Source organism: Drepanopeziza brunnea, assembly GCF_022702325.1.
Source record: "Drepanopeziza brunnea f. sp. 'multigermtubi' strain 214-2 chromosome Unknown ctg16, whole genome shotgun sequence".
NCBI classification, from domain to species: Eukaryota; Fungi; Ascomycota; class Leotiomycetes; order Helotiales; family Drepanopezizaceae; genus Drepanopeziza; species Drepanopeziza brunnea.
Window position 1 is genome coordinate 204,199 of NW_027094079.1, and position 13,681 is coordinate 217,879.

The window sequence follows — 13,681 nt, forward strand, 5'->3', positions numbered from 1 at the left end:
TCCGATAGATCTCTGCCAGAACGGCAGCGTGAGTGCAATTAACGTCTGACAGATATATGTATATGGAACAGACTTCAGATTCAGGCTACATGTAAATAACAGGACATACCTAGCATATAGAAAATCACCTCCCGGGCTGGGCTCAGTCTGCTGATACGCATCCGCACTACATCTCAAGGCTCGGCGGTGGGAGAATCTCTCTAAAAAATAGCCCCGGGCTTCTAATCCCGCGGTATCGCAATTCTTATACAGCCCCCAAAAGCATTTCAAGTGATATAGCAGAGCTGCTATCCTCTAAGCCCTTCCCTTACGGATAGGATGGATCGTAGAAAAGAAAAGTCTTGGTCTTATATCGAAGGAAGAACTCATCCATCAAGTTATAGCATAACGTATATCGGTGTTGATATCGAGATAATTCGAGGCCGGACCGGAGGTCAGCCAAGTGCAGGCAGTACTCTTCGAAGGCGCAATATCGCAGATCGATCTTCCTGAACCCTTTTCCCACCTCTCACATACGTTCCCATTTTATTGCAAATCCTCCTGGTATCTTCTCAGTTGGTATGCCCGTTAGGTATAGATCCTAGTTCGTGTGGTGGTCGAGGTAGGAGAAAGGTTCGTTCGGAATCGCCGGTAAGGGAAAATCTCTTCGACGAGTTCGCATTTCGGTTAATTCAGTTTCCGCTCTCCAGAATCTTTGAATCAGGAGAGAACTGGAGGTTCGTAGGGGGCACCTCGAATAGGTCAAGAATCGTAGCCCCCCAAAAGGATCTTGGATACCACGTTGCGAGGACCAATTTATGTGCTGTCTAAGATTGATGGAGAGAGAAAGAAGAAGCAATGTGTAATGGCTGCGTTTTCGCAGCGCTGGTTGCCTTTAGGCTTCGAATTCCAGAAGTCTTATCTCTTGTTAGGTATGGCCGCTTTCGCTCAGCTTTCCGTTGGTGGGCGATGTGGTTATTTGCTATTTTAGCTCACCTTAAATCTATAGACTTGAAGTAATGTAGCATCTTTTCTTTCGGAAATTACTTGGAGCGAAATTCTACGTTTCTCGAAAACCGGTTCAGAGATATATCGATCTTGGGAATGCGATCTTGATCTTAGAAAATACTAAAAGCCATTCAGCAAAAGTCAGCAGTTTGCACCTTGATTATATTCAAACCTTCTGGATACACCTGTATCATGGAAGTATAATCATTAGATCTTAGCTATAGAGACAAAAATAGAATAGAATGAGATGCTCTAAGGATAGCGTAAAAATTAAAGCCTCCCTTTTTCTTGTTTCTTCACTCACAACCTTGAAGAATGAGAAATTCTTATATAAAAAAACTGCATTTGAGTAAAGTGTATTCTCACATATAAACACAGCATTTATCAATCCCATAGTTCAATAAAAATATCAACGTCAAGGTCACAGCAACTTTGATATGAGAAGAACAAGTTAAGACTTTGGACCAGGCGCTAGACTCCTCGCTTCGAAGTAAAGCCGGTCAGGGGCAGTTCGCTTCGGTGAAGAGGGTGTTTACTCGGCTAATTATTCGCATATCTTTCTTCCCTCCATTGCAAATTGGAAAGACGTAAATTGGAATTTAATAAGGGCTTTTTCGTAGCTTGAGGCGGGTAGTTGACATATATTTTCTATGTATTCGAGCGTGGGTCCGTGCTTCACACTAGCCTCTGTCACCCACTTGCCTCTACCACCCACTTGCCTTGGAGATTCAAACTATTCACGTTCAAACCTGATTCCTTCGCATACTGTGTCGCAGATAATTCATCTCCAAGTCATCCAGAAGAACCAAAGATCCAATCTACACCATGGATATCACTCCAGAAGAACTCTTCTCCCGCACAGGAGAGTACGATTTCCGAGCTCTCCAAGCCACCGTCCGTCCCTTTGCAAAGCCTCCACACATCTTGAGAAGGATGCTACACAATCGATCTGCGTATCCAATCAATCCTCCGGCCCAGCCCCTGCCGATCTGCTCTTTCCCCATGTTCAACAACCTTCCGATAGAGGTTCGGAAGAAGGTCTGGCACTATGTTCGCGTCCGAACCCTCTCGGTCTATTTAGACCAAGACTACTGCCTCAAAACGAACGATCTACCTTCCGCAACCTTCCGAGTCAACCACGAGTCGCGAGCAACGACGCTACGACCCTACCTCCCACCTCATCCTCCCGTCTACGGCCCACTGCCGCGCGACCCCCCCGCTCTCCACAAGGAACTCTTCGACCCCAACGTGGACCGGGTCCTGTTAGATTACGAAAGTCTCCAGATATATAGAGCCGGCAAAGAGGCTGCGGAGGAAGGTACCTTCCTTGGGCCATGGACAGGAGAATGTTTCAACAACATTCGGATCTTGGAGGTCGAGCCCAAAGATTGGACGTTCACGGGCAAGAGGTCGAGGATTCCGCTGCGGGTCGACGCCACGGAGGATGCGGTGGAGATCCGGCGCAAGATGCGTATCATGCTGCTGTTCCGGTGCTTGGAAGAGCTGACGATCCGGATCGCCACGCCGGAGCCACATCGCTATCATTGGGAGGAGTACCGGACGGCCTTGGAGGTTATGTTTGCGCGGGAGAAGGTGTTGGATCCGGGATTGTACGTTCCGCGCATCACAATCAGGGTTAGGGGGGAAATAATGACTAGTTAGTTAGTCATGTGCTCGTGGGAAGATATATGTATCAGTTTTACGGTTTCTCGGCTTAGGGAGCAGCTCTATATACTGGGGGATATAACAAAAGCAATGCATAAAAGAGCCTTGCTGCCCATTTCTTTAAAGCTTTGAGAGCAGCCAGAACTACAAGGAAGTAGTTGTTTAGGCGGGACCGAATGTCACCCGTGAGACGAGCTCCTGAAAGGAAGGACAGTAACGAATTCCGAAGTTCAGCCTAATTTGCCGAGCCCCTGAGTTCAGTATATAAACACAAATCAAGTTATATATCGCTTGATCAAACATAGATTTTCGTAGATCTATGAACACTTTTAGCCAATCTTGTGTCCGAGCTGGTATAGAATGTCCGTAGGCTTATATATCTTCTATATTACGCGGTCTAAAGCTGCCAAAATTCTAACCACCTGAAGGCGGTGAGTAGCCGACTTGGCAGAAGACTCTCGGGTCGAAGTAAACAAAACAATTTGCCCTGGTGCAATACAATACAGTCACTCGCAAGCCCACATTGTAACCCAGTCTTCCAGAATTATAAACAACTCTTGTTAAAGTCTTTCATCTGAAGTGCTTTATTTCGAAGCCAATCCTGTCTTTTCTCCTAGGCAACCACGCAGCATTGAGTCCATCTTCATAACCCCGTCTTCCTGCGCCTTTCTTGCCAAAAATGTATAATACCAAAACATACCTTCCAAGAGACCTGCTTATGATATCTGCAAATGTTTAGCATAGGTCCTTGCCACATGCTCCAAGCTTTGTATCCTTGCCTTGGGTCCAGCCATAACGAGTGTCTTGACCTTCGGGGTTTTTCTCGCCTCAATGACTTCGAACCTTCCCGAAGCTGTAGAAATACGAAGTTAAAGCGCTCTCATATCCTAAAGACTTCCCAATTTATCGTAAAGGGTGGGGAAGATGTGGAGGAGGAGTCGGCAGGTCGGAGGAGGGGGTTGAAGGGAGGCAGGAATGTCACATCTGCAGATTCTTGTAGCTATCGCTGCTGCTTCGTCTCCATTTTTCGAACCAGGTATTTTCCTGGTGGCATAACGCTCAGTGACTTGGTTTTGTAGCGGTCCCGAAGGCGCAGCTCTGCATTTCGTGATCGAAGGTCTTTAGTCAGGCTTAGGAGTAATGCCAGAATCGTGAACCGTGTTTTCGTGTGTTTTCTAGTACTACTGGCCATAGGAGTTGCGTATTCGTGAGAGATTCCGAAGATGGTATGGTAGGTGTCAAGACCGGATATCTCGTCTGCGGCCGATGATTCTTATGTAGGCTTCGAAGATTCGACAGAAGAGATTCGAGAAGGGTTCTTGTAGAGAACTGTCGAGGAGGAGTGCTGGACAGCACTGGAGCAGAACTAAATCAGAAGATAAGCAAGCGCTCTACCCGAGGGCCTAACTTCCCAGAGTAGCCATATTGGAGCCTTCTCTTGCTTCATTGAAGTTGAAATACCTTGGTGTACATCCGTTCTATCCACTTCTCGTCTTTTGCTGCTGCTCTGATCTGCTCGTCTTTTGTTGCAGCTGAGCTTCTAGCTGGCCGTGCGTGGAAAAACGCTCTTATATTTGCCGCATCGACGGGGCAGACATTAGCTAGGCTTGGACTCTGGCCATGGCCTGTCGGCACGCAAGATACATGGGAACTGTGGGGTAATTGTTTGGAGGAAGTATGGGAACGCTGAAAAGATGCTGCACTGTTGCATGAAGATAGAGAGTGTTCAAAGCTTACCTCAAGAAGTGGGCACCATCCATAGGGGAATTAAGAAGGTCAAAAGAGACGTTCTTGCCAATCAGGGTAATTATATACACTGCTTTGCTTTTTAGAGTCCTCCAAAGATATTCCCCGACCCCTACTTTCCGTTGAATATTCTGTAGCTCTAATGCCTCTGAGCTTGGTTACGAGCCTCTTTCTATCTGCAATATCAAGCAGCTATGATGGTCTGTTACAGCCGCTGCTATGGTTCCTTTTCAATCTCTAGGTTTCCCTACTTGACTGCCATGGTCCACAGAGTATCGTTCGTCCAAGAAACCTGGTGTAGCTATCTCTGTAACCATATTTTGTGCTGCCCACTTGTGTTTCCGATACCCGGAAGCCATGCAACATCGAAGAATACCGAGGGATCCATCGTATCGATCAATTGAAAAGGGTAGCTCGCAGATGTTGCTTTTTTATCTGAAGAGAAGTAGAAGCAGCGTAAGGGTAATAAAACGTCGAAGTCTCGGCACTGGGTAGAACATCTTTGTAATTAGTACTCGGAATAGTTAGAAAGCTACGTGGAGATCTCATTACTGACGATCTGTATGCAATGCGAATTGCCTTTCTGCTTTTTCCCACGATTTTGTCCCAGCTTCAGCATAGGGTCCTTTTTTCCCAAGAACTCCGATTCCATTGCGCCACGACTGAGAGCAATGCTCCTCAAGACCCCATCGAGGCAGTAAGTATCGAGTGGTGCTAACAAGCCCCGGATGCTTTTGATGTGACGTTTCGCGTCTTGAGGGGGTTATTTCTGCGACTTGGAGGGTTGAGTAAGACTATTGGGAAGCAGAGAGCGCCTCTCTTCATGAAACTCTCTATAGCTACTTGCTTGTAATGCCTAGACAATACCATACAGAGCAGAGAATACAAAGCAATACGGTCCAAAATTAGGTATCAAATGTTTGAAAAACTTTCAGATGGCCCATATATGTAGGATTGTAATTTTCACTTACAGCTGGTATCCAAAAGCCCGCTAGAGCGGCCCCATCCTTGAAGGTAGGTGCCAGCCGAGCCCACTAACACTCCAGAACAGCCAATGGCAGCCTATTTGCCGCTTGTTGGGTGAATAAGCCGCCACAGAGCCTCATCAATATTTTCTGGAGTCTAGCTTACCTACCTGAACTCCAACTTCCCATTCTCTTCACTTTCCTCCCCCCCACAACACCAACAACTTCATCAGCACACCACCAAAAACGCATCTCAATGCAACAAAACTGACTCCCGAGACTACTGTAAGTTATTTGACCCTCAATTACTTGTTTATTTTATCCTGAGAGCTCTTTTTCTTGAAAAAAGAGCAAGTTGATGGTACCCCGCCCTCGATCTCTGCCCCCTTCTCTCACAACCTCCACACTTCCCTGAGTATCCTCTACTTGACTCTCAACCCTAATGATGATCCTCTAATCTTTCTGCGATTACTTTGGTCTTCCTTAGACCACTCGTCGTCGTGGTTTTATCAAGTTGGTACTTAGGTGCAGACAACCTTCTCACTTCTCCTCTCCCCCTTCCCCATCCCTTTCCCCTTCCCCTTCCCCTTCCCCCTCCCCTTCCCCGCGTCTCACCACAAGTCCTACAGCTACTCTGGTATGTTCACTGGCACTCTAGATCTTTGTTTGACTTTTGGAAGCCTGCTAATAATCTTCTCGATATTCAGACACCCCTTCCCGTTTCTTTCCTACCTGTCTACAACACCTCGCCGGAGCAGGGTTGAGCGCTTCATCGTGGCCTATCAAACGTCAGACGATTTATTCTTACATACCCCAAGATCGATTTACGAGATGATTTGAGTCACGGCAAGTTTCGATCTCTAATCCATTTGGTCTGCACACAATATTTTACATTGTCAGAATCGTTCCAAGCTGACACAATCAAAGCACATCCAGGAGAAGGGGATTCAATTGATATTATACTTTCAGCCTTGACCTCTCCTCTGCCACTTGCTCAGGCAATGTGGCTGTAACTATCGCCTACTTTGCTTCAAGTCCTGCGGTATGTACTGAGGCTATCTGCATGATCTCGAACCCCTAGTTGCGAATCTTCGATTTCGTTCCATCCACCCAATTCACCCTTTCCCGCACCAAGCCTCGTTCAGAACTACTGTGAAGAACAGAGAGGACATCCGAGGTCCCATATTCCATACCTTGCTTGCTTCCATGATAGGTGTTCTCGTTGCATCATTCACTCGCAAGCCCGTCGACTTCAAGAAACACGTCACAGTGATAGGCGAGCCACCAAGACACACTGAAGCTAGAGCAGATGCTAGAATCCTGTACCATCTCATATCTCTCGGGCACAACACAGAAGATACTCAAGGCACATGGTGGGAGAGAGTTAGTAGTATGAAGAGTTGTTGGTTCTGGAGTCTCCCCTTATCATCAGTGAGTAAATCCAACCAGCTCTAACCCTAGGAGACCTTCACTTGTACTGTAACCCATATTGACCAGGTTGATTTCACAGAGAGCTCTCCATATTCGAAATCATGGGCTACAACCAGCTTAGGCCGCCTGGAAAACTGAAGCACACCCAGCGTCTGCCGAATTTCAGAGTCTTCACAGAGTCCTGGGCCTTGGCTGCGTACTCACGCCCTCCCTCATACATAGGAGGCAACACCGTTGCTCCGATTTATTCTACTCTCACAGGTGGTAACTCCTTCGCACCAAACTCTCCTCCCTAACCAAAAGCCGACATCCATCTCCGTTATCGACAGCTGGTTTCGGCGCGAGAGTATCGATTGGCTACAGCGATGCCACCATCAGGTATGTAAGCTCATCAGGCAGTAGCCAATTCTCAGGGGCATACAATTTTATATTTTTTTTCTTTTTCTCATTTGCTTCCAATCAGTACAGTCCCAATCTTGAGCTAACTGCTTCTTCTTAGAGATCATTCCAAATTCATTTCTCCAAACAAGCCCGAGTATCTCGGTCTGCGCAAAGCTGGTCGGCCAGCACTCAAAGAGTGTTGTCGAGCATATGATATATCCTCTTGAAAACAACTCTTTCTTGTGAAATTTCGAAATTAAGTTCAAGACGCGGTTGGAAAAGCCGCTCAGCATCGCAAAACTTCCTGGTCTTTTCGTTACAAGAGAGTCCGAGATGGTTGATTCTTCCAGGCACAAAGACACTTATTTATTGCCAGAGTCCGCAGATATTTAGATTTCATCCCGAGTCCGGCAAGTTCTTGTTCCTCATCACTCTTGGAGGGGCTGTAACTGATTTTCAAACAGACTTTTGTCTCTTGCTACCTTTGCAAGTAGCTTGGCCCCCACCAGGTTCGTTTTGAACAAAAATCCATGGTCTTCATCTGGAGGCTTTGGGTGATGCTCCATCTTCCTGCAATTCCCAGCAACAATAACGTCCAAACGCCTTACAATCCATACCTCCGCCGCCGGTTACTCCAACGGCCGTTCTCCAAGATCTTCTACTCGCTTTGGCACACGCGAAGTTGGACGCTTGCAAATAAGGAGACAAGAAGATATGATTTACGATCAAGTCCAGAGCGAAGTCTGCTATGGATAAGCTGCTGAGGCGATCCATCTTCCCTCACTGAGTTCTTGACTGAACTCCTCACTGAGTTCCCCATTGAACTCCTCACTGAGTTCCTCATTGAGTTCCTCACTGAACTCTTGACTGAATTCCTCACTGAGTTCCGTCAGGCCATTCTTATCCCCGGCAGCAGCATCCCACTTCGTTTCCTCACTTAATGCCCTCAAGTCATCCTGTCCCGGAAAACAGCGCCCTCCTGAGCACCATCCTGCCAGGAGGTGCCTGGCCGACAACCGAGCAACTAAGTGTTGCATACGGATATGGCTCCCTCTGCTCCTTGTCCCAGCCTATGAACTGACTTTCGCCAATGTCCGCCCGGGCAAGGGGCAGAGGGCCTGATATTGGTTCCTGCACAGCAGGGATCCAGAAATCCGAGCAGGAACCCAACTATTGAGTGATACGGGGAGGTCCCTGATCCTATTAGATTTCCTCCTCTTCAGGGAACTCCTCGTAGGGAAGCTATAGAACCTCTTCGTCAGAGACTTCCCCGTATCACCTTCCCAATCAGCCCATGATGGCCAATCCGTTCCATCTCCCTGCTCCCTCTCCTCACTCAATTCCCTCACAAAATTCCTGTTACTGAAAACAGCGCCCCCCTCCACAGGCCAATCGAGGCGGAAACGGAAACGGTCCTATTCCCACCAGGAGGGGGGCCTGGCCTACCACAGAGCAGCTCAGCGGCTCCCTCTGCTCTTTGTTCCGGCGCCGATGATGGTTTTGGAACAAGACTTGTGCCAGCAGACGAGCTGGCGCTGTCCAACCTCTAGCTACGGCAAGGGGCAGAGGGACTCACTGGAAGCTCATGGTCCCGGCGCATGTGAGTCCCTTTTTCAATTTTCATATTATTTGTGATTAGATGCTGATGAGAGATTCCAGGTTCTTCAATCTCTTCCCGGCTTCGGCCGTCCTAGCGACACTCAAGTCCAAGTAAGTCAATCACCCTAATTTTCTAAGAAGCGGCAACTATCTATCTACTTGCTACAGCCCCGATCTTTGCTTAGTTTTTGCTGATAAGTTAATAGCAACAAATTGATAACATCGTCCAGTTATCTTCAGTGTTGATGATCCCTCGTCGCGAGAAGATTTTCTGCGACTGGGCTGTAAGTGTAAGCATGAGATGCCTACAGACAAGGCAACACAGATCTCCTTGGGTCTTGACCATGGAACCCAGAACTGGTACCGTCGCACCTTTGGCAGTGTTACTGCACAGTCCCATTTATGCGCTCAGGCTGCAAAGGAGACCCCTTAAGACAGGATGGCGGTGGTGCCCGCCTCGATGCTGGCTCGCGTGGCACTGCTCGTGAGTTATATTTCCACTCTTGCATACACAACACACATAATGTCCAACATGCTAATCTACTCATAGGTGGTGGTGGCCAGAGGATATCCGCTCCTCGCTTCAAGCGAGGAACCGGCAACAACAACAACAACCGTTTCTCCGGTCTAAAGAACGAGGACGAAGATAATGATGAAGAGGATAATAGTACGTTTTTCAATGAAAATCCCCGTGCATTCAATCCCAAAATCCCTTATCTATCTACCTACCTCCTCCTCTACCCCTTGCCCCTCTTTGAAATCGAAGCCTCTCCATCATGAAATATCTGAACCATAGAACTCCCAATTGATAACGTCGTACCATTGTTAGTGTTACTACCCAGTCCCTTCATCCTCCCAGGCTGCCATTGCAGGAGGAGGAGGAGCAACTGGTAAGTGGCCATCTTTTGGTTTGCAGCGATTTCTAGTGCTAACTTCTGACGAAGAGGCTCAAGAATTGAAGGAGAACTTCATGATTTCCTACCTCGCTTTGGACTTCGGTCACCTTCCATATGCATTTCAATCAGCTAAATGCTTCATCCTCTGGTCATCGAGACCACCCTCAAACCCCCTCCAACCGCCGCCGCCGCCCAACGCTCGAAGTCGGCCCCGGCTCCTCCTCACTCCGCTTCCGCTCCTCCCGCGTGCACGTCGTCTCTCCCTTCGTAGACCTAGCCTCAGTCCTCGAGAGAGGGGGGAGGGGGGATTCCCGATAGCAGGTCGATGGTCGATGGTCGATGGTGACATCCAAGACTCAAGAAGTTGAGATTGAGGGACAAAGAGAGGAAGCAGAGCCTCTTTCGAAGGGAGTTGTTGGAAAGAAGGAAGCTGAAGCTGCCAATGCAGAGGAGAGAAACGCAGGAGTTGTTCGTTATAGCTGTATTGGGTAGATCAAATGTACGCTTTAAAATCTAGCCGCCCTCGGGCGTGCAATGCTTGTGATATATCAAGGTAATGTCTGTTTGATCTGTCACATATTTTTCTTCTAACAATGATTATTTTCGCAGGTTTCATGAGCCAAGTCGGAAGCATGCCTCATGGCTACATCTTGCTTGGAGGGTAAGAGCCTGGCAGAGGCTCTGAACCGCATTGTTGCGGAAGATGGTACGCTGTCAATCCAGTGATTAACAAGTTTAAGGTGCTTACAAGCTAACAGCCATTATTGATGGTCAGCAGTCAGGTTCAGGTTTTACTTTTTTGTCGAGCTGGTCGGCGTGTCCCAACCTCCTGACTATATGTCGCCGCCATCAGAGTGTGCGCCAAGGATATTGTGCAACCTTCAGTACAGCACAATATACTGCTGCACAGGAGTATTGCACTTCTGGATTGTCAGTTATTTTCCTATATCGCGAGCATGTGCGATAGCATGCTTTGGTCAGATCTTGCTAATCGATCATTTTTTACAGGACTCCCAGGTCATTTCGAATTCAGCACCGAGAGACTGCTCCACCATACGCACGAAATATATCGGCATGGCAGGGGGAAACTGGTTCTGTCAAGAGGTTAGCGGGGAGCGCCGGGACCACTCAAGGTCCTCGCTGAGCTTAGGGGTTGGTAGCCCCTTCAAGCTCCTCACTGAGCTTAGGGGTTGGTAGCCCACTCGAGCTCCTCACTGAGCTTAGGGATTGGTAGCCCACTCGAGCTCCTCACTGAGCTGAAGGGTACTGCGGCCTTTATTTCTCTTTATCAAGGGACTATATGGTTTAGCCCTGCTCTTATATCGTTCCTGTACAAGCTTCTTACTGATCCGCACCAATCAGCTCTGAGTCCACCATGGACTATAGGGGACGAGCAGCGAGCAAAGAAAGTATACGAAGCAAGTCGATCAAAGAGAAGGCTTCAAGGCACAAGAACTTATCGGCCCAGAGCTCCCAGGTAAGATTCTCTCTCCAACCCCTTTTCGTTCAGCGTATTCTAACATTAGGAAGTCGCCGCTTGTTGGAATATGGAATATAAGGCTTAGGGCTGGTATGGTTTATTCGCGGTTCAGAACCTGTGGAAGACGGGCAGCCAGATAATGACGGAGTACATCTCCACCAACGGCGAGCACGCTCTCAACCTCTCGCACATAGACCGAGAGATGACTCTGTACGCTCTCGAGCGTAGCAACCACCCGTCAGCGATGCACCGCGCTCAAAAGGTTGCTGACGACGTCCTGAGGAACGACAGCTACCCGAGGCTTCTTTAAGTCGCGAAACCGGCCTAGAGCTCCCAGGTAAGATTCTTTCTAACCCCTTTTCGTTCAGCGTATTCTAAAATCAGGAAGTCGCCGTCTATTAGAATATAAGGCTTAGGGCTAGTATGGTTTATTCGCGGTTCAGAACCTGTGGAAGACGGGCAGCCAGATAATGACGGAGTACATCTCCACCAACGGCGAGCACGCTCTCAACCTCTCGTACATAGACCGAGAGATGACTCTGTACGCTCTCGAGCGTAGCAACCACCCGTCAGCGATGCACCGCGCTCAAAAGGTTGCTGACGACGTCCTGAGGAACGACAGCTACCCGAGGTTTCTCCGAGTCGCGAAACCGGCCCAGAGCTCCCAGGTAAGATTCTCTCCAACCCATTTTCGTTTAGCGCATTCTAACATCAGCAAGTCGCCGGTTGTTGGCATATAAGTTTTAGGGCTGGTATGGTTTAACTAGAATCTCCCGATTCTCTCCTTTTTGATAGTTGTTGGAATATAGGGTTTACCCCTGCTCGTATATCGTTCCTGTACGGCGACTACAAGAGAGGAGCGGGGGAGCTGGCTTTCTCGCTCCCATGGGGAAGCTGGTCCTCCCACCATCCCACCTCATTCGTGGAGTCAGCGCGCAAACCATTGCAGCTGTGGTGACCTCCAATTGAGGGTCGTCCTCCGATTGTACGCATATGCGTACAATCAAGACGAGGAGGACGACCGTCTCGGATTTTCTGCAAGAACTAATCAACCATCTTCTCGTGCGGAAGATTCCTAAGATCAAGTTCCATCCATGGGGGCCAGCGTGCCAACTAGGACCGCCATTGTCGCCGGGAGCAAGAACACTGCGGCACATCGGAGGACCCTACCATCACGTCGCAACAGCTGCGGTGACCTCCGATTGAGGGTCCCCCGATGGTACGCATATGCGTACAATGATGAAGAGGAAGATATTACCATCTCGATTTCGTTTGTAAACACTTCGACATCTTTTCATGCTCTCCAGGAATCGGGGACAAGAATGCTGCTGCACATCGGAGGATCCTCCACCACTTCTCAAGAAGACGACCTCCGATTGAGGGTCCTCCGATGGTACGCAAATGCCTACAGTGGAAACGAAGAGGTCTGTAAACACTTCAACTTCTTCTGGCTTATCCATCCGACCCGGGAACAAGAATGCTGCTGCACCTCGGGGGACCCTCCACCACTTCACAAGAGCTGGGGTGACCTCCGATTGAGGGTCCTCCGATGGTACGCAAATGCGTACAATGGAGTCGAGGAGGATAGGAACATGCAGTATGGGGGATTAGGGAAAGGGGGGGGGGAAGAGCGGGAACGTATCAACCCAGAGTGTGGAAATTGTACGCATCGCAAATACAGCTTTGCCGCTCATTGCTTTCCATCCCGATGACCAAGTACGCAATTTCGGCCACAATCGGATTGCTTGAGAGCGGCCCCAACCCCAGAGGAAGTCGAACGGCTGAGAGCGGCTATGAGTGCACAATTGCATGGGTTATAGGGAGGAGTTCTGGGAGCTAGCGCTGTAGGACTATCTGGTACCATTTGTAGATGTAGTAGTAGCTTATAGCTTATACCCTTTTGTCGTTATAGAGATATGTAATTAAGAAGATTCATCAGTCAACACAAAGCAAAACGCATATAAAGAATATTTGAAAACCGTCGTTCGGCCCAGTACAAAGGAAAGCCGCTGCCTATCTCTTGCAGCATTCTGATATGCAGAATGACGGGATGCTAACGACCTCAGTGGCTGAGTAGATAGACTTACTCGAAGCTTTGATTCAGAGCCTTCCGGATTCAGCCAATCCAAGCCATCAGTCTCCTCAGGAAAATAGAGTGAGCTTCCGCACAAGCTGTCAGAATAGTGCAGGCGGTGACTCCAATTGGATGTTCTTACTGCCTGCTCGCTTTCCTTCGCCACGGCCTCTCCCACTGCAACACCTCAATTGCTTCGCACATACAACTCTCAATACAACTTTTTAGGTTCATGGTCATACTCTTGAACTTCTCCTGCTCTTCATCTGCGGCCTCTTTGTCAGTCCCCTAGACCACTTCGTCGTGAGGTAGCTCAACAGACCCCCCTCCACTCAGTGAACACTGGGGCGAGGGGCCAGAAGAAAGAACGAAGATAGAAGCCACTGACAGCAGAAGCAGAGAGTGGGTCTATCTCTCGGAGCACTTGGCTGGCCTTGAGAAAGCGTGAGAAGACGTT

At 48.5% G+C, this 13,681-nt stretch overlaps 3 protein-coding genes across 3 annotated transcripts; all 3 read left to right on the forward strand.

The window, feature by feature from the left end:
• Positions 1-1,812: 1,812 nt before the first annotated feature.
• On the forward strand, positions 1,813-2,649 carry L3040_008487 (uncharacterized protein; the record flags this gene model as incomplete). The annotated part of the gene is made up of 1 exon (XM_007293506.2): positions 1,813-2,649. One exon carries the CDS (start codon positions 1,813-1,815, stop codon positions 2,647-2,649), a length of 837 nt encoding a protein of 278 aa, XP_007293568.1.
• A 6,111-nt stretch (positions 2,650-8,760) lies between these two features.
• Positions 8,761-10,038, forward strand: L3040_008488 (uncharacterized protein; the record flags this gene model as incomplete). The annotated part of the gene is made up of 7 exons (XM_066157074.1): positions 8,761-8,775; positions 8,835-8,885; positions 8,981-9,058; positions 9,213-9,258; positions 9,325-9,441; positions 9,617-9,664; positions 9,719-10,038. 7 exons carry the CDS (start codon positions 8,761-8,763, stop codon positions 10,036-10,038), a joined length of 675 nt encoding a protein of 224 aa, XP_066010344.1.
• A 2,206-nt stretch (positions 10,039-12,244) lies between these two features.
• Positions 12,245-12,998, forward strand: L3040_008489 (uncharacterized protein; the record flags this gene model as incomplete). Its single annotated transcript, XM_066157075.1, has 2 exons — positions 12,245-12,747; positions 12,971-12,998. 2 exons carry the CDS (start codon positions 12,245-12,247, stop codon positions 12,996-12,998), a joined length of 531 nt encoding a protein of 176 aa, XP_066010345.1.
• Between the last annotated feature and the right edge of the window lie 683 nt (positions 12,999-13,681).